At 45.9% G+C, this 18,353-nt stretch overlaps 2 protein-coding genes and 1 long non-coding RNA gene across 3 annotated transcripts in view; 1 reads left to right on the top strand and 2 right to left on the bottom strand.

Annotated features, from left to right (window-relative positions):
* Nucleotides 1-4,087: 4,087 nt before the first annotated feature.
* On the bottom strand, nt 4,088-9,593 carry LOC111838699 (carbonic anhydrase-like). Its single transcript, XM_023801935.2, has 7 exons — nt 9,081-9,593; nt 8,507-8,704; nt 6,586-6,704; nt 6,302-6,394; nt 5,888-5,950; nt 5,627-5,782; nt 4,088-5,119 (listed from the first exon to the last, which is right to left on the bottom strand). The coding sequence occupies exons 1-7, from the start codon at nt 9,112-9,114 to the stop codon at nt 5,000-5,002; spliced, it is 783 nt and encodes a 260-aa protein (XP_023657703.1). The 5' UTR covers nt 9,115-9,593; the 3' UTR covers nt 4,088-4,999.
* Nucleotides 9,594-11,358: 1,765 nt separating this feature from the next.
* Nucleotides 11,359-15,105, top strand: LOC140588650 (ribosomal biogenesis factor-like). Its single transcript, XM_072710474.1, has 4 exons — nt 11,359-11,525; nt 11,732-11,848; nt 12,654-12,773; nt 13,313-15,105. Exons 2-4 carry the CDS (start codon nt 11,738-11,740, stop codon nt 13,379-13,381), a joined length of 300 nt encoding a protein of 99 aa, XP_072566575.1. The 5' UTR covers nt 11,359-11,525; nt 11,732-11,737; the 3' UTR covers nt 13,382-15,105.
* A 78-nt stretch (nt 15,106-15,183) lies between these two features.
* Nucleotides 15,184-18,353, bottom strand: part of LOC140588666 (uncharacterized) — a 146,906-nt gene continuing 143,736 nt past the window's right edge. The window contains exon 2 of the long non-coding RNA XR_011989815.1: nt 15,184-15,321. This is a non-coding gene — a long non-coding RNA (uncharacterized lncRNA). The remainder of the gene's footprint in view (nt 15,322-18,353) is intronic.

Here is an 18,353-nt window from a genome sequence, read left to right as displayed (position 1 = left end):
AGCCATTAGCTGCTCAGGCTAGCGACCGCAGCTCGCGTTAATCGCCCAGCAGTGCTGCTGGCAGTCTGCTGGGCTTTGGAATTACACAGGACAGGAATCTTCACGAGCATGTGCGACGACGAGGCCCATTGCCAGTCTTCCAGGACTCGGGTTTGAGGGACGCCTGTCTCCATGGAGACAGACACTGTGGGAGATCATCTCAAATGGCCAAACCAGGTGGTTTCGCCAGTGGGGTGATATTACACAGTGTGGGGACCACAGCAGACACGCAGACACCCTCTATGGCATGTAGAGTGCTTCTGGACATAGATCTTAATGTGCTGCAGGTGCAGGTGTCGTGGATGCTGCAACTGCTGCATTTCCTGCAATGGCACGTCATTGAGTGCCTCACATGCGCTGGAATCAAGATGAAAAATCATTTGAAACATGGACCGTGATTCTGAAGTTATGTATTGTGAGTCCACATGTGCATGCTTGTGTGCATGTCTCTGCATGTTTGTGCGTGTGTTCGTTGCTGCGTGTGTTCGTTATATCTCGCGGCTCGTTAGCTTGAGCTTTTCCTGCGCTCAGCAGCCTGTGCCCCGACAGGCCTGAAGTCAGGATCAGGGCCTCCCTAAGAGTGCAGGGCCCCAGGAGGACTGCTGCCCCCCCCCACGGCTCCCAGCTGACACATCGCCTCCACCCCGATTCGCTGAGTGAGGGGCACCAGTTCACAGGCAGTGACACGGCAGGTCAATCACACCGACCAGCCGTGCTCATCACGAACGCTTAGTGGAGTGTAGCGTATCTGTCGGGGGGATTCATGCTTCGCGTGACACCAGATGTGCAGCTGTTGCATTGAGCAGGGCCTCATTATGAAGGGAATGGCACTGGTGTTTCCAGAACATTCCGTCTTCAATTCCACACAGCTGGGGCTCGGGGGAGTTTGGGGGCCAGGGGTCTCCTTTGACAGGTACAACTGAAATGCTCCTCCCCTACCCAAGAATGCCCCACCTTTCATCAGAGCCAAACCCATGTATCACCTCAGTTTCCAAATCTGCCGTCAGATAATCACATCAGTCTACAAATTTAAATTACACTTTATCTCCTGCACACTCGAATGAGGCACTTAAGGCTTTGCTGATTGGCTGGCAGTGATCCGCCTTGTGGGAGGGCCCTGAGGATTGGCCGAAACCCACCCATATGGATCTAGGTAGAGGTGCAGAAACGGCTGGTTATGTAGTAATAAGAAACCACAGAGCAAGCAGCTTTATGAATGACAGAATAACAACGTGGCCTGATGGGATTAATGGGATGGTTCCTAATCCTCCTTCCTCCTATCAATCTTCATTCTGTTGCCTATCAGGCCAGGGAAGAGACATAACGAGCCAATCAGATCGAGTCAAGCTACAGGAAGCAAGAACGTCATCGTAATTACCGTCCATATCAAATGGAAGTAGGTCTGATCCCATGCTATGCGATTCTGACCACGACGTTTGTTGGCTAAGCTGGCCTCAATCTGAGAATGTTGCTCGATATTAATGAATGAAAAATGAGTTGAAATAAAAATCCACTCAGCTCCAGGATGTTGAATCACTAATGACAAGTGAGGAGCAGTAAAAAAAAACATGAGGAGCGGTCTCTGAGGGGTCTCCCGTGCTGAGATGTAGCTGCATGGTGGTTTCTCCTCCACAGGTGATTCTTCAGTTGCTTGAGGTCAAGGCTGCAAATGAAAGTGGGAATGAGGAACACATTAACCCCCCTCCAGTTACTCTGCTGCTGCTGACAGTGAGGGAAACCACCGGGTCAGTCTTCCTGGGTGACCATAAAAGCGACCCCTCCCGTACGTTATCTGTCTTGTTTGGCTCTAGGTGGTGGCTAAACAGGTTCTTTTATTTTCCCACAGCAAGTTCTATAGGGACGCCCTCATCTCACCTGGCTGGGGGCTGTTTTGACATTCAGCACTTGCAAACTGGCTTCTATCTTCACTGGGAGCTTGAAACAAAGCCAGAAGGCTAAAAATCTAAACTTCTTCTTTTCGTTTTATTATTTTTGCCATTTTACCTTTTTGTGGATTTGATTAAATGAACTTCAATGTGATTCATATGCCGCATTTTCACATTACATTGCCTCAAAGGGCTTTACGTTATCCCTGCCCAAAGCCCCCAGGGCAACTGCTACTGGATCATTGCTTTATTGATGCCCATAGCCTTAGATGAAGAGGGATTTTTTTAAAACACACCCATATATCGACACCCCTTAATTATATACATCTCTCTGCACCCTACCTCCCCCCCCCCAACAACCACCCCACAGTTTATGAAACGACCAGGGTTCGAGACGTGATATTAGCAGCTCGTTCAGCACGACGGGGACTGGCCTCGGTACGGCCCCTCAGCGCCCGTGTACGTGGCGTGTGTGCGTCACATGTGCCCGGCCTGGTGAGTCGTGACCGGCATTCCGCCTGAGTCAGCCTGCAGTGCAGCCGCATTTTCAGTCTGCTTTTTGCTGTGTTATAAATACACTCTCCACGCTGCCGCTTCAGGTACGCAGAGGGCGTTAAATGCCGGCTACTCTCCTGCTGGCAGCACTTAGGCGTCCCGTGTATGCTGGGTTCCTACACAGCTCCCACGCAGTCACCATGGATACCCGCCAATCTCTGTACCTACGCATGGAGTGGGCGGGGTCACGTTGACCAGGACATAGCTATGGGCGGCCTAAGCCTAACCCTAAGGCATTGTGGGTACTGTACCGGACACCTTCCTGACGCTCTTGGCATGCAGATAATGGGTGTCCCGTCGGCAGGCAGCAGTCTGAAACGTAACGCGGCAGACAGGCTCCAGCACCGGACAAGACGCCATCGCGCTGTACGCTCGTCTGGAGTATGTGACACTGGGAACCCTGGAGATGAGACCGAGGGCAGCAGAGCTGGTTGCTGAGGCCGACGTCGCCCGGGAAGGTTCCGGAAAGGCTGCTCCGGTGGCGGGGAGCCGAACGCCGTCTCCTGGCAAACTCACCCCGCCGAGGATCTTGATGGTTACCTGACCTCAGCTGCTGTGGGAATGAGCTTTGTCGCTTCGACATTGGCTGCCCGCCTTCATACTGGGAGGGGGGGAGTAGGGCTGTATATTCTGCCTCAGTAGCACTCTGAAGCCCTGCGACAGTGCCTACCCCCCTCTGTTCATTTACACTTCTCTCTCTCTGTGGTAAAGGATAGGGACAAGGTGACTGCCACCCCCCTGCACCCCAGACACGTGAGAACCACGGCACGGTGATGTGTGCCCGTTAGGTCTCTCACGTGGCCATGATGTCGCGCGCTGCCTGCGATTAAGGGTCACATGACTCTCTGAGTCACCTCCAGCTGGCAGACTGGGGTCAGCTAATGCGTGACTCCAGCTTTCCCTTCCTGTCCTCCATCTTTCTCCGCCAGCCAACCCCCCCCCCCCCCCCCCCCCTTCTGTTCCCGCGCTCGGCGGTGTCACTCGCTTCCGTTTAATATGCTCTGTCCTTGAGGCAAAGGGTATCGCTAGCCCGTCTTGGGGTATCTCTCTCCTTAGGGATATGAAGTATTGCAGATGTAGTTCCGCATTCGATTACTAATGCCTGTACCCATGATGCACGGTGACGCAACTCTGATTAAGCGGGTCTGTCCTTGAAACAGTGACGTGGGTCTGTATTTTGTTAGCTAAGGCTGTCCTTGGGAGACAAAGTACAGTTTACTGAATTATGATGAGAGTTAGGCCTTGGATGAAGAATGATACAGCTCTGTGCTTGATTTTCGGGTCTCTGCAGCTCTGTGTGAGATTCTGAGGTGATGATTAACGTCTTGTGGATTTAATAGTTCAATGGACAAAGTTCAATCACAGTGTGCTTGTGTATCTTTGGAGACTGGGCCACGTCAAAATGCACTGAAGCACTGGAGTCCAGCTGGACAGCAGCATCTTCTTTCTCCCGCTAGACTAGTCAGCCCCTCTAGGAGGCGCCAATGGGCTATTCACAAGCAGACCTGTGCAAAGGTCATGTTCATGTTACATGTGTGCTCCTGTGACCCCAAATCCCCATTTCAAAGTGGCATTACCTCGACACCAAGCACACACACACAGCTGAGAAAAGTCATAAAATAGATTTATTTAACTAACAGCAGAATTACACCACACTCTCCCAGCAGGTCTCTGACAATATTGCTTATCTTAAAGGCTTAAAATAAACTCTGCCATGAACAGATTTCCCGAGAAAAACACATAAGTATGTTTAGTTTATGATGGAAAAAAAATGAACAACTGGCATAAATGCTAGATTAATTAATTCCTCTGGTCCATTCATTCATCTGCCTCCAGTCACTCTGTGACCGCCCCCCCCCCCCCCCACCAATGTCTCAGAACATGCCAGGAGGAGATTCTAGGAATAAAACAACATAAGAATCATTTCGCAAAGGAAAATAATAAATTAAAAAGCTGCCAAACTAATAATTCAGCTAGCGCCTGGGGCGGAACGTGAGATGGGAAATGTAAATCTCAGCACTGAGTGGCCTCACACCGCCATTACGGACAAGGCTGCCACATTTCGTGGGACTGCTGTGCGTGACTGCATGTCTCGCTGCCGGGTGGCGACAGATTTTGGGGGGTCAGATGGAGCGGCAGTCTCCGGGAACCCGGCGAGCAGGGATTAGTATCTGACGGCAGACGACAAAATGAGGGCGTGTCACTTCGGCCACGGGGTGCTTCGTTATGGCTACATCCTGTTTCCTGAATTGCGACATGGTGTCATGAGACTTTTGCGTGTTTGAACCCGTGATGGTCCACAGCAGATCAGGCATGGAATCTCAGCCCCCCACCCCACCCAATCACAGGAGGTGTTGGGGAGCAGGAGAGGAATTACTTGCACTAGAGTGGGAAACAGACACTTGGGGGGGCGGTTAAGTTCTGTGAAGGTTCTGTGCTTCTCCAAAGGGGGTGGAGTCAAGTATGGGTGGGTGTGGTCATGACAGGGGGTGGGGCCAACAGGCTGATGTTGCTGATATTCACTCAAAAGAGGCACGCACAGTGCGCCCCTTGAGTGCCTGTTGGGGGCGATAGTTATCCACCATGCAGCAGGGCTCCTCCCCCTCGGAGGTGAACAGGAGGCCGCGGAATGTCTCCATCTGTGGGGAGATGGAGTGGGAGTTAAGGGGGGGGGGGGGGAGGAGCACGTGGCTACCTCGTCACCCTCCAGAAGAGTGGGGCTGCCTCTCACTAGCCTGCACCCTGCCCGAGATCAGAACCCACAACCTCAAGGTGCTGGGGCTGGAGTAGGAGAGAATCGGGACACAATGCCGCTCATAACATCCCGAATCTCAGACGTCAGGATCCCTGCAGCCGACCCATATGAGTAGCTGTAACTTTTCAGCCGTTGGACTGAGGAAGACATTGGCACTGGCTGCTTGAAAGGTTAACTCAGGTACAGCTTGTCTTGCGTCAGTTTTGACGAGTGCCAGATGAAAGAGGATATGGTTGAGGAGCAAGAAGATAAAAGTATTCGCATCTGGTTTCACAAGCCAGACCAGATAAAAAGTTATATTTAGAAGCTCACTTACATAAACTGTGGATTATATTTGTTTCTAAGCAGCAGGTAACAGGGGCATCAAAGAGGAGAGGGGGCAGGGCCTAACCTGGTCAGAACTGACACTGATTGGCTCCTTCAGCACAATCCAGGTCACACTCTCCAGCAGCGGGGGTGTGGTCAGGGACCCGTCATAAGTCCAATAGTCCAGAGAACCAGGCAGCAGGATTGAGGGATCAAAGTCTGTGAACGTTGTCTGCTTGCCCTGGAGTGAAATAGATGCGAGAGCTAAAGGTTAATGCCAGGTCAGGTTGCCACAGTAACGAGCATCAGGCTATCGGGCCATCTGGGCTTCCTGGCACAGCCCTACCTTGGTCTTGACAGCATCCAGGACATCGAGAACCGTTTGTAGATGTGGATTGGCATCACTGATCTGACAGAGAACCACACACATATTAACGACTGATTTAAATAACAGTCCGTCCATCCATTCATCCACACATCCATCCTTCCCTCCTGGTACTGAAGATCTTGTACTTCCTAATCTGGTCCTCGGGGACCCACAGTCAGCCCATGTTTTTGCTCCCTCCGAGCTCCCTGCCAGACAGTCCACACCGGGAGCTGGATGGAAGCATAAATGTGGACTCTCAATGGGTCCCAGGGGACTGAATTGGGAAACACTGTCCTTGAGGAACCTCCAGTAACAGATAGGAGTCATAATTCATGTCTTAGTGTAGTGAACCACAAACAGCAGCAAGGCAGCAGTGCCAGGAGTGAAACAGACCTGCAGGAAGACGCCCACCACAGCCAGGCCGTCTGGCTGAGCAGCAGCCTCCGCGAATCTGGGGTACTTAGTGTTCCAGTGCACCAGGTGGAGCTGGGGTAGAGAAGACCTGTTAAATTAACTGTAGCAAGCGATGAACAAAACTCAGGGCAAACTTTTAGCTGGCTATACAGATCCAGCTTTTGCAGTGTCCATTATCAGTCTGTCTGTCTACGTCTGATTGTACAGAACACCTTTCCATTACGACTCTGGATGGTGAGCCGAAGGTGGCAGGATTCCTGTACCTCAGCTGGGAACTTGGTCCCATCCACTGTGTGCTCTGAGCCCCTGTCGTCGCTCGCCCCCCAGTGGAAGTGGAATTGCCGCAGGCGGTAGGTTCCTGAGATGGGTCCCCCGGTCAGTGCTGTGGGCAGAGATCCGCACAGTGGTCAGTTCTACCCAGAAGGTGAGCATCTCACATCCCATCAAGGGTTCCAGACTCCCGAGTTCTGAACTGAATGGTATCAGCATTAATGTTTTACTCCGTGAAGGGGCAACGTGCATAACATCAAAGCGTACTGCCTTGGATACGAGACAGGCTCATTATTCGCTCCATAACACAACAGTCAGACCTCTATCTGACAACGGGGATCATCTCTGAATGCGCTCGCTGATAGCACAGCGGCAGAGAGACGTCAGCTCATTCTGTGTAGCTTTGTAGTCCTGCGTTGTTTTACGTAGCACCAAGGTCCTGGAGAAACATTGATCCGTTTCACTGTGTACTGTACCAACTGTACATGCTTGAGATGACAAGAAAAAGCCACTTGACTTGTCTTGAACTGGAAGCTATTAATAGGCGCCTAGTAATTATGTGTGTGGCACGCAGCAAATACACCAAATTAAACTCAACGCTAACAACCTTTGACCTGGTGGCTAATTACAATCCGAGAGGCTGAACTAACGTTCGCCTCTCTTTTATCGACGATTGATGACTTATATTAACGGAGACTATCTCACCGCGTCGAAAATCGACCCCAAAACTCACACCTCTACGCAGCCCCCTCGGACACTCTGTCCGGTAGCGGGTTGACGTTCCAAGACTCTGGAGATGGTGGACACCTAACCCAAGAAGTCAGCTTTTTCATCTTTTTTTCTTCTTTTTTCTCCTATTCAGCATTGTCCTGCATTTCACTGTTGACGCACACGTTTTCTGCTACGGCGGGTCTTCAGTGACCATGAACCCAAAGCCTGGAGACCCTGAGCGGCTGCAGCCGTTACATAAGTTCCACAGAGCGGCCCTGGTGCTCAGTTTCCTACAATCATTCTCTTCTCAACGCCTTTCCCTTCGTGCTAGACTGGGTCAGATAAACAGGATGTATTAGGTATAATCTGCTCCACATTCGCTGCCTTTTCAAGGTTTCTGCGTGTCGATGTGTGTGCGTAGGACACATTTACTTGCGTGTTTATTTGTGGCTGCTGAGTTTTAGTTCCTTATTTTGATTGCTGTGTATATAAAATTTGTGCACGCATGGTGAGCACTGATCACTATCTTAGTGCAGCTAACCCTCCAGTACCACAAGTAGCATCCCGAAATAGAGTCAGATAATCTGAAGGCTTTATAAAGGCGGTAGACGGAAACAGGCCATTCGCCAAGTTAAGCAGAATATCTGTTTTCCATTTGAAATGTTCCTATGCTACAGCTGTTGCGGCATTTGAGTTAAAAAAAAGAGCAAGGAAAATTGTCCTTGAGGAGGATTCAAGGACACAATTAAATTATATCGCCATATAGGCCTATGCAAAAATGAGTTAATGGCTCTGTTCAGAATAAAGCTCACGGAGATCAGACCTGGAAGTGAACCTTATAAAATCATATTAATTAGCAGTAGTGCACGGTCATTATTAAATATGGTTGATTATACACATCCAAAGTCGTCCTGTTTAATTAGTTCCCTCGAAATTTCACCTGGATTACAACTGATCTGAATGCACAAATGCAGTTCTGGGATTACTGTGTGTATACTTGATAATGATTCAGTTATGTGGCATTTAAATATATAACTGGTAGTGCAGATGTTACAAGTTTTTGCAAATCGGGTAATAAAACCGCATGCATTCATAGATCCATTGAGAGCTGCGCAGGCACCCATTCATTTGCATCAGGACCGCTGCAGGCATTGGCCGGTACACCGTTATGTGGAGGTTTTTAAACGGCACCGGCTCACTAACTTGAACTGTCGGTGTCGTCGGCGAAGTCCACTTGGATGGAGTAGCCGCTGTTGATGATGCTACTTGAGGTGCCGGGGTCGTACTTCAGGATGAGCGGCTGCAGGTCGGGCTCGTACTGCGCCGCGCCGGGACAGATGTCTATGGGAGATTGCCGGGGTCCGTCGGCAATGGAAAACTTTTCGGCCCATTTGTCTGGTCCTGTGACAGAGCCGTGGTACACATGTTACACCTCTGCACCACTCTGGCCAAATAGCCGATACAGGATGCACAGTAACCCGGGTCGAATGTATTATTATAGGGGTTTATTCTAGGAGCCGATCTCATCGATTAGAGCATCTGACTCCTGCTATCACCTGGCAATGAAAACGCGCCTTCCGACCCTGCAGTAAGCGAAGCCGGTCACCTTGAAATCCAAAAGAGGGGGGTTACATAACCCACATGCTATAACCTATTACCTTCCATATCCCCGTGTATCTCCGCGCCGCCGGTTGCCTTTTCCATTAATACTAACGCTGTGGAAATGAATCAGCTCACTAAAAGCAATAGGTAGAAAATGCCGCAGCGAGGATCTCACCGTTCTCCGGTGCGTATCCCCATCCTTGAGACATCGTGGCCGTCGGTGCGCCTCTGGTCCTCTGAGCCAAATGCGCTGCGCCGGGTATAAACCCCGCTTTCTGACACTTATATAGTCTCCTCGGGCTGGTGCGTCTTCCAAGGCAGTGGGTTTGGCCACATGATCCCTGCGAGCTGCGGGAGGAGTTTTTTTTTAAAGATATGAATCGATGAGCCGTCCAGTCTTTATTTTCCTCTCTGCGTGGCCGTGTCTCCTCTGCACACGGTGTTCAATCCACCTATTACTGGAGTGCATCATAAATGCAGGCATGTCACAGTTTTCTGATGTAGGAAAATGTGTCACCTGTCACGTCCCGGCTATGCTCGCCACAGGGGATGATGTTATCAGCAAGAAACAGGGTAAAGGGGCTCGATCTTCTACCGACGAGAAGGCGCCGCTTTCGCCGTCAACGAGTGCAAACATCAAGGCAACGCCGCCTTCCGCAATCCGACACCGCATGTGAAGAAATGCCTGCTTCCGTCGGCACCATCCACTTAGAAAAAGACAAGCCGCTCTAAGCAAAAACAGATACGCCAAATCCCAGTATCTGATAGAAGTTATTATTGCTGAAAATCTGGCTCCGCGCATATTGATATGGTATCTCCAAGGCGCGCTATCCGACGATTTCAATATGCCCTCTCCGAGCGCAACTGCTCTTAAAGCGACAATGAACCACTGTCCATAAGCCGGCCGCAATTATTAGGGCTCCGAGCAACGAATAGCTGCTGGATCCTATAATTATTATTATTATTATTATTATTATTATTATTATGCTTTCCCGGAAACAATTAATTACACACTAATTGCACCTTTCAATAAATACTCATGGGTGATGCTATTTCTTCTTTGTCAGTATATTAAGATAATATTAAGATAAGATGAGTTTAAATATTTGTAAACTAGCGTGTTAAATGGTAATGGCGTATAACGCATTTTAGATACAAAAAAACGTAACTATAGCCAATATCGATGTGTACTCTTTCAATATTAGACTGTTTAAACTTCTTTTACTAAGAAATAAAGTTTATCCAGTCTTCAATCGACCATTAATGAACAAATTGCCTTAAACGATGGGGTTTATAACGTTGAGTGTTTTCATTGTCCTAGGCTATACAACAAAAATAATACTACACTCTGTCATGCGGGGTAGGTCTATCTATTTGTCTAAAAATGTACTTGTGTAATAAAATATTGGACCGCCGCATATACCATGAAAATAAAAAAGTTTCCTGCTATTTTTCAGACCTTTTTGCTCTTACAAAAGTTATATCCTTAGCGTTTTATTAATCCGTAAATGCACAATTCCGAATGCAATCATATATTACAAACTACATTATCTCTATATTAAGAGCAAACGTGTTGTTTTTGGACTGAAATCCCATCCAGGGTGTACCGCAGTTAGAAGATGGATGTATACATTATGACTTACGTTTGCTGTGACATTTGCCTGTTTTCGCAATGAAATTTTAGCTGTTACTGCCACCTCGTGGTAGACAAACAAAATACACGGCGGAGCAGTCAACAATACAGCTCACGTTTTATTTAGGAGACGCTTTTATGCAAGGCGACGTACATTGTTGAAAAAAGGGTCAGACCGTCCCTGGAACAATTGTGGGATAAGGGCCTTGCACAAGGGCCTAATGGTGACATCATTGTGCTGAATAGGGGATTTAAATCCGTGAGCTTCCGACCACAGACAGCATCCGAACCCGCTTAGCCCCGCCGCGCCGGCAAATAATTCTATTTGTAATCGACGATGGATAATTCCAGTTACGAGTTAAAGAAACTGTAACAGAAATACACGTTGAAAAGCAAAAACGATTTAGTTAGGACACACATTGCCCTGCGCAAGCATATGCACAGGATTAACATGTAATTCATCCTTAAAGAAAAGCCGATTAAAACGGGAATGTGAAAGCTTGAGTAATAAAGAAACGAAGTCTATTTAGAAAAGCGCATCACGTTAAGGAATAACGGAGAGCTGTCTATATGGACTGCTGCACAGCTCAGCGAATTAGGGATCTGTATCCGTTCCTGGAATGTCGTGAGTTCAAATACCCTGAACTTGGCCCTTAAATTACTTCAGGTATGCTGGTTAACCATACTCTTTTAACCCTCCTTGTATGCGACTTTCAGCATTGTTTGCAAATTTTTTTAAAAAGTAACGCCCTCAGTTATTTCAGACGAATTTCTCCCCTGATCTGCACACCAGCAGGAACAATTATCCCGAAGAGCAGTACACGGGAAACTCCAATCCAGTTGTCGTTGTGATCTTCCGCATTAACCACGTGCTGCGGAGCCCCAGAGTCCTTGTGTACGGCCGTCGCTTATTGGTGGAGCCGTGTAGTCGCATGTCAATGACGTCAAAGCGACAATTTACACGAGGAGTCGTCGTTGCTAGTTAAGGTACGTATTGATCGTCTCTCTTCCGATGTACACTGAAACTCTTTCCAATACAAACTTGTCAAACGCATATTGATAGCCAGCCAGCCAGGTCAATTTGTCGTCTTATTGAAGTTTATCTTTTTCCTTTGTCTCCTTCGGATGTCGTGTTCCTGATGTAGTTCAAATGACATGAACATTAAAATAAATCAGTATATCTTTATCGGCAGCTAATCATGGCCAAAAATAAGTCAAAGGGTCAAAAGCAGAAGAGCGTGTTTCAGATCGCCAACAAACCCATGAAGAAGAAAAATAAGGCGAAGTCTGTCACCACCAGCCTGAAACAAGTAAGTCTGCCGCGATTGCTTATCGCCTGTTTTGTAACAGTTAGTAATTGTTTTCTTTTTCATTGTACTTATACAAAATTCATAAAATTAAGTTCTGGGGCGAAAAAACCTCCATGTTGCTATCTCATTAAGTGGCAGACCCTCCTGGCACCGCCCCCTAAACTCCAGACCCCCGGGTGCTTCCCTCCGTTTTAATCGGCTCTGAGTAATATCTATCACAGAATGCGGAACACAGTTTTATCAACCTTTCATCTGTAACGAAGTTGAGCACTGACCATTGTGCTGTGGAGTGCATTGGAAATATCAAACTAGCGTCTGGTGTGTTTTAAGTTAACGGCAGGGACGTTGCAGGGGCATGGATACCCTGACAAATTCAGGGGGCCCAGCACTTGTCAGGGGTCTTTGAATACATAAATTATATATACAATATGAGAAGTGGTGTCCAAGGTGACATTTTGTAAGGGGACCAGAATTGCTAAACACTCCCCCGCACTGCCCTCTGGTCAGCAGTTAGAAGAAATTAGTGTAGTCTTCCTATAACTTCTCTGGATCCAAGTAGATATAGATATAATTCTTGTGTAATTTTAGAAAATTGTTTTTTTTTTGTGAACTTAAAGAAGTCAGTGACTTTTTTTCCCTATTTGGATGGATCTTGTTTTACTGTGCCCCACTGAAAATAATCTGGAGTCACTGTGAGACATTCAGTTGCAGGGATGTCTGAAGCAGAACATTACTGTTTTTGCAGGTTGGGGCTGAAGGTAAATAGTACGAACGTTCAACTGGTAGCTTGTCATTTTCACTGCAGATCAGTGCCGTGAAGAATGAAAAGGTGGACAGCCTGAATAAAATATTCACAGACGTCCAGCGCGAAGTGCAGAGTGTGTCGAAGTGCACGGCAGACAAAGAACCCAAACAATTACCACAGGTAAAGGGAGTCGCGGCACTCAGGAGGAGGTCATTCTACTTTAGCATTCATGTCATTGAAATACACACCTGTAAATATGACTTGGTTTTCTGTAGAATGGCTTACCGCTGAGATGTGGAGGGCCCTGTTTTTATTTCTCTCCTTTAAGACAAATGTGCCTTCTGAATTAGTCTGTTTACTTTCATCCCCTTATGCAAGGAAAAGGGAATGATGTGAATTTAAGTTTAATGAGTTTTCGAAATCAGTCCACTGATACATGACTCATTTTATCAAGATAAGGATCTCGTTACAATGAGAAAGTGGACAGATTTTATTTTTGTCATGGTGGTATTAATATGCCTCACGGAATGATTAAAGTTTGATAAAAAAAAAAACACACATTCGATGGAGGCGAGCTGACCAGGATGGTGGGTGTTTTTCGCCATTAACTGATCAAGCAGCTTCTGGTTTATTCCACATGGGCTGTGCTACAGGCTTTGTCCATAATGCTGCAGCAACGTGTACAAACATATGACCTGTAGTTCCCCCATTGCCTGCAGGTTGCTAGGGAACCACCAGGAGAAGCAGCCAACGTGGACAGTGCGGCCCAGCTCCTGTCCCAGCTGTAGCCAGGAGGCAGTCCCTAAAGCCATGTGGGTTTGGGATTGCTCCCCTTCCCCAACAGAAGCAGATACCGGCTCTCAGAGGCACTGCAACGTCCCAGAAGAATCCACCGGTTAGCTGGATGACATGGACCCTCTGCAGGGAAAGAGCAATGCAGTTTGGAGATGAAAGATATTTACTAAACTTGAATTAATGTAAAAAACACCACCTTATCCATCCTTCAGCGTCTTATGAAAATGGAATGAAATGGTAACATCAGCCCTACATGCGTTAGATGTTAGAGATGTGTGCAATAAGTCAGTGAGGTGTGTTTGAAATGCGCTGAATCTACTGTGTGGATCCTGAAGATGCACATTAATTGCTTGTGTGAATTACATCTGGTTTAATTACATAAGTTTTACCTATTTAGCAGCTCAATCTCATGTCAATCGCCATAGATAATGTACAAAATATTGAACCCTGAGGGTTAATTATGGTGCACACAGCAGCAAGGTACGTAGTGTACTGCAAAACAATGTGCATAGACAGTACACCTACTGCAAGCTAAAAAGCACACAAATACCTGAAAACAGAATATTCTGTATGTACTTCTACGACTGCCTTTGAAGTTAGGATGTAAACTGCTTTTTCAAAAAAAAGACAGATGTGCATCATACAAGTTTCTTAACCTGCTTTCTCTACAGGCGTCGTTATGTAGCGGGTAAAGGCCAATTCATACTTAACTTTCACAGTTGGAATATCAGTTGCGAATGGAGGGACGTGAAGTGAATTTCGTCATCAGGGTTGACTGCCGGCGGCTGCAGTCAGTGCGCGTGTAGCCCGGATTTTTGCTACTTTTTTAAGGAGGCTGGATGATTAACCTCACGGTTGAAGGTTCGATGCCTACAAGGGGGCTCAATAACATTATGGCTGGTTAGCTTGATGGTGATGCTGGCGAGAACCCATTTTATGAATGGAAATAAGTTTTAACGAGAAAAGCTAAATAAAAACTGCCTTCTAAGGGGGGCATTATGGTCAAAAAGGTAAAAAACCGACTAGGAAGTTGTTTTTTCCCCTCGCCTACTTTTTCTTTACACTCACAAAATAGACAGACCCACAGGCAATTTGAGCACTATTGCATCCACAGTCCCGGGGCTTAAACACTCAGGCGAGCAAAATCTTGGGAGCGACTCCGCGATTCAAATGTAAGTAAATCTAAAGCTTTTACTGTCCTTCGGCACATGTACATACTTCCACTACAGTTACGATTACAGCAAATCAATGATAGGGTTCACCGGGCATTACGATTGTCACTACCGAAAATGTTACACCTACCGAAAATGTAACTTCCGCTACTACGCATGCGCACATTCATCACGCATGCGTCCACGAAACCACATTTTCTGGCACTTTATTACGCATGCGTAATGTACACTTCCACAGGCCCGATACTGCGCATGTATTCACATTTTGCGGCAGACCGTGATTGCGTGATTCAGGGCGTGGACATCGTGTATCATCATTCATTGGTCACGTGTTGTGAGATGGGTCATTGATGTTTATATTTGTAGTTCAGCCGTCACTTTAGTGTGGTATTTAAACCATATTGCTTTGCCGATTGTAATATTTGCATCTGGGTGCGCGTTGTTTGTAGTGCCTGACAGTAATCTTACATACGGTTTTTCCCAAGGGTATTGCTGAATAGATGCCTTTTCTTTAGAAAACGTAATAAAATTGGGGTGTATATCAATCTTGTGTACCCATATTGCTTATCAAGGGGCTGTGATATATGTACAGCATTTTCTAAAAAAAAAAAATCACACCAAAATAATAGTTAAGAACTTTTATTTGCACAACATAAACAATGTTTATGTTGTGCGGTTTGGCCCAAGAAAAAACAATCGGTCGTCTGTCAGAAACAAATATAATTTGCTTTATTTAGCACCACAAGACACAGCTGCCATAACTGACACGAATGTGTGGGAATTACACTGATACAATTAAGAAATGAAATGACTAAGGAGAAAATAAGCAGGCTTAGTTTAAGTAACTTCACAGCACATCGAACTGGGAGTAGTACATAATGGTAACATTAAAGTAATGTCACCTTTGACTGTAAAATTGATGGCCATACCCTGTATTTTACGTTGCTCCTTCTGAAGCACGTTGGGCATTAAAGGCCTATGCGGAATAAAATCTTTTAAAGTCGAAGGACTCCATCATTATCCGGTTAAATCTTGTCTTTCTTCTCGCTGTCGACATTCTTATCAAAAATCAACAGACGATGAAATGTGATGGAATGCCGTAAAAATAGCACGCCTCCTTCCAGAAGTCGCAAGAGTGCGCATGCGTAGTAGCGGAAGTTACATTTTCGGTAGGTGTAACCAATGACTAGATGTATTTCAAAGACACACATAGAGAAAAAAAAAATAAAATCCATGCAAAAAATAAATTAAATAAAAAGGATAGATTTTAAAAATAAATTCTTATTTGAGCACATATCAAACAAAAATCAAAATAGGAGCAACTTAGACATTCGGTGACTAAGGATTCGTGCATTTTTCCAATCTTTTAAAGTCCTTAAGGAGCCATAATACAATTTAAATTCTTTCATAAAACAAAATGACTAGATGTCTCGTCTGCGTTGCTGGCCAATGGAGTCGAACGTCCGCATATGGCGGCCATCTTACCACAGGCTGCTCGTAGGTTTGCAGAGAACTACATACAATATGCACACTGAAGGCATGATGCCACCATAGGTTTGCAGAGAACTATACAATATGCACACTTGAAAGGGGTGGGGTGGTGGTGTGGGGTTGTGAGGGCCGCTGTAACCCAGTGTTCATCCTCACGGGAAAGGGGAGGGTGGGGGTGGGTTGTGAGGGCCGCTGTAACCAGTGTCCATCCTCACTGGAAGACCCACCAGAGACCCACATTGGACTAATACCCTTTGAAAAGGACTGATTTGTTGAGTTTCTGTCGCAGGTTGTTCTTGGCCCTCTTCTCTCTCCTCAAGGCATTACTCTTCTCCCGCTGCAGTTTCCTCTGTCTCACTAAGGCCTGTTGCAATTTGGCCTTTATAGCCTTAGGGGAAGCAGGCAATGCATACAAGTGCTCAGTGGCCTGCAGCTTGTGCTCCCGCTTGTGCCTCAACCTCCTCACTCTCCTCTCTGCAGTTGCTCCCTGTTGTATTGGCAAAATAATAAAAAAAAATTTTCAAGAATTCAATCTTCAATTCAATCTCAATTCTGCGAGCCTGAATACATTTTTGGGTTCTACAGTTCTTCAACAGACAACACAACAGCATACTTTTAAGAAATTGTATAGGCTTCTCCACTTGTAAGGCAAAAATATGTGTTGTGGCTCTGGACACAAAATGTAAAGGTTGTCTACCCCTGGGTGTAGTTTCGATGTTCACAAATGTTTATTCATTCTAGTGTAGGAGTGACAGAGAAAGTGAGATAGCCAGTAGTTTTCAAACCTTTTTTTTTTTTTCCAGAGTACCACCTCAAATAATACTGGGCTCATAGACTACTAACACCATCATAGACCTTTCTGGGTACCACCAAGATAAAGGATTTAATATTACAAGTTATTACATGGCTTTTCAGAGGGCTGCAGAAAGTTCCATTCACTTGAATGGGCCTTCCCAACATTCAAGCCTATGTTAAAACTGTAATCTATTTGTTTCTCAGCAAAAGCCACGATGAATGGTAACAAATAGGCTATAGCCTAGGCTATGTAGGCTAAAGAGTCATATCGTGGAGAGTTTATTGTTTCGTTTTGGAAAGTAGCCGTGTAATAAGCGGGATAATGTATAGAACGCCGGTCATTATTGGGAATAAGTCCCTCCGCTGTGTGTCGGGGTCCTGTTCACCCTGTCGGGACTTATTTTCCCAATAATGACCGGCATTCTATACATTATCCCTTACCTATATGATGCTATCATTAGTTGTGACATTTCACTTGCAAATACTTACATCAGGCATCAAGTCCATTGGCAGGTTGTCTTCTAGTTGTCTTGAAGTTGTTGTGCTTCTTATTGCTACTGACTAAAATAAAGTAGTTTTGAGTGTCTAAATGTGCTGTAATAAACAACAAATTGTATACCTTGCAGAAACAAAAACGGATCACATTTAATCACGTGTATATTGATATATCAGTCTTATACACCTTAAATTATTTTTGGTCAGTGATAGACATACCCTTTGAAGATGTGCTGGGAAGCTGAAAATGGATGGCACAACACCATCTTTAATCCGCACAGTCTGCCCGGTCCTGTCGAAGTCTTCGGTCTTGAAGTGCTCACTGCAGATCAGTGTCCTGTCAGTGGCAGCAAAACCGTCCCTTCTTAGGGCAACTTCCCACTTCCTCCTCCTCTCTCTGGATTTGGGAAACCTTACAAAAGTGAGAAATGTACCCAGATATATCAATTATTGTCAACATTTTAAATCCATCTTTCCATTTAAGGCCAAGGACACAAGCAAACACCTAGATTATCATATGTTGGGGTAACTGTATGTAAGCATGTATGTATGTACTTCAAGAATAAGATAAACACACAAACTATATTCAAACATTCAGTGATTATGTACGTTAAACAAAATATTCTAAACCTCAACAACAATCTAGCAATACTATTATGTAATATGTACATACTTCCACTAAGTAACTAACGATTATCCTAAAAATAATTCATAATATTGTAACATCCTACAGGTGAAAGGTGATCCCTCGGGTTCTCGTTTCGAGACAACGGCGGTTACAGCAGCCATAGGCGGCACAAAAGTCTGGCATCTTGTCAGCAATTTCCTGTAGAAATCATAATGTAAGACGTTTTAACAAACCAACCAGACAGTAAATCATGTGTAAATTCAGTTAAATCATGTTTATAATGTGTGTATTATATTGAAAAGAAAGCGTAATTCTGCCTCGCCCCAAATTACTGGATAGCTAGTAGCCTAGCTAGGCGTGATACACAACTAAACTGCACGATTA

This window comes from Paramormyrops kingsleyae, chromosome 4, assembly GCF_048594095.1.
Source record: "Paramormyrops kingsleyae isolate MSU_618 chromosome 4, PKINGS_0.4, whole genome shotgun sequence".
NCBI classification, from domain to species: Eukaryota; Metazoa; Chordata; class Actinopteri; order Osteoglossiformes; family Mormyridae; genus Paramormyrops; species Paramormyrops kingsleyae.
Note: the sequence above shows the minus strand (reverse complement) of the source record. Positions and strands in the feature narration are given on the sequence as shown.

What these genes read in the sequence shown, in the direction of transcription:
- LOC111838699 (XM_023801935.2), bottom strand. Translation starts at nt 9,114, where the DNA reads ATGTCTCAAGGATGGGGATACGCACCGGAGAACG. An exon ending in CGACGACACCGACAGTTCAA is followed by an intron (nt 6,705 to 8,506) that starts GTTAGTGAGCCG and finishes CTCTGCCCACAG; the next exon opens with CACTGACCGGGGGACCCATC. An exon ending in TGGATGCTGTCAAGACCAAG is followed by an intron (nt 5,783 to 5,887) that starts GTAGGGCTGTGC and finishes ATTTCACTCCAG; the next exon opens with GGCAAGCAGACAACGTTCAC.
- LOC140588650 (XM_072710474.1), top strand. Translation starts at nt 11,738, where the DNA reads ATGGCCAAAAATAAGTCAAAGGGTCAAAAGCAGAAGAGCGTGTTTCAG. An exon ending in TCACCACCAGCCTGAAACAA is followed by an intron (nt 11,849 to 12,653) that starts GTAAGTCTGCCG and finishes TTTTCACTGCAG; the next exon opens with ATCAGTGCCGTGAAGAATGA. An exon ending in AACCCAAACAATTACCACAG is followed by an intron (nt 12,774 to 13,312) that starts GTAAAGGGAGTC and finishes CATTGCCTGCAG; the next exon opens with GTTGCTAGGGAACCACCAGG.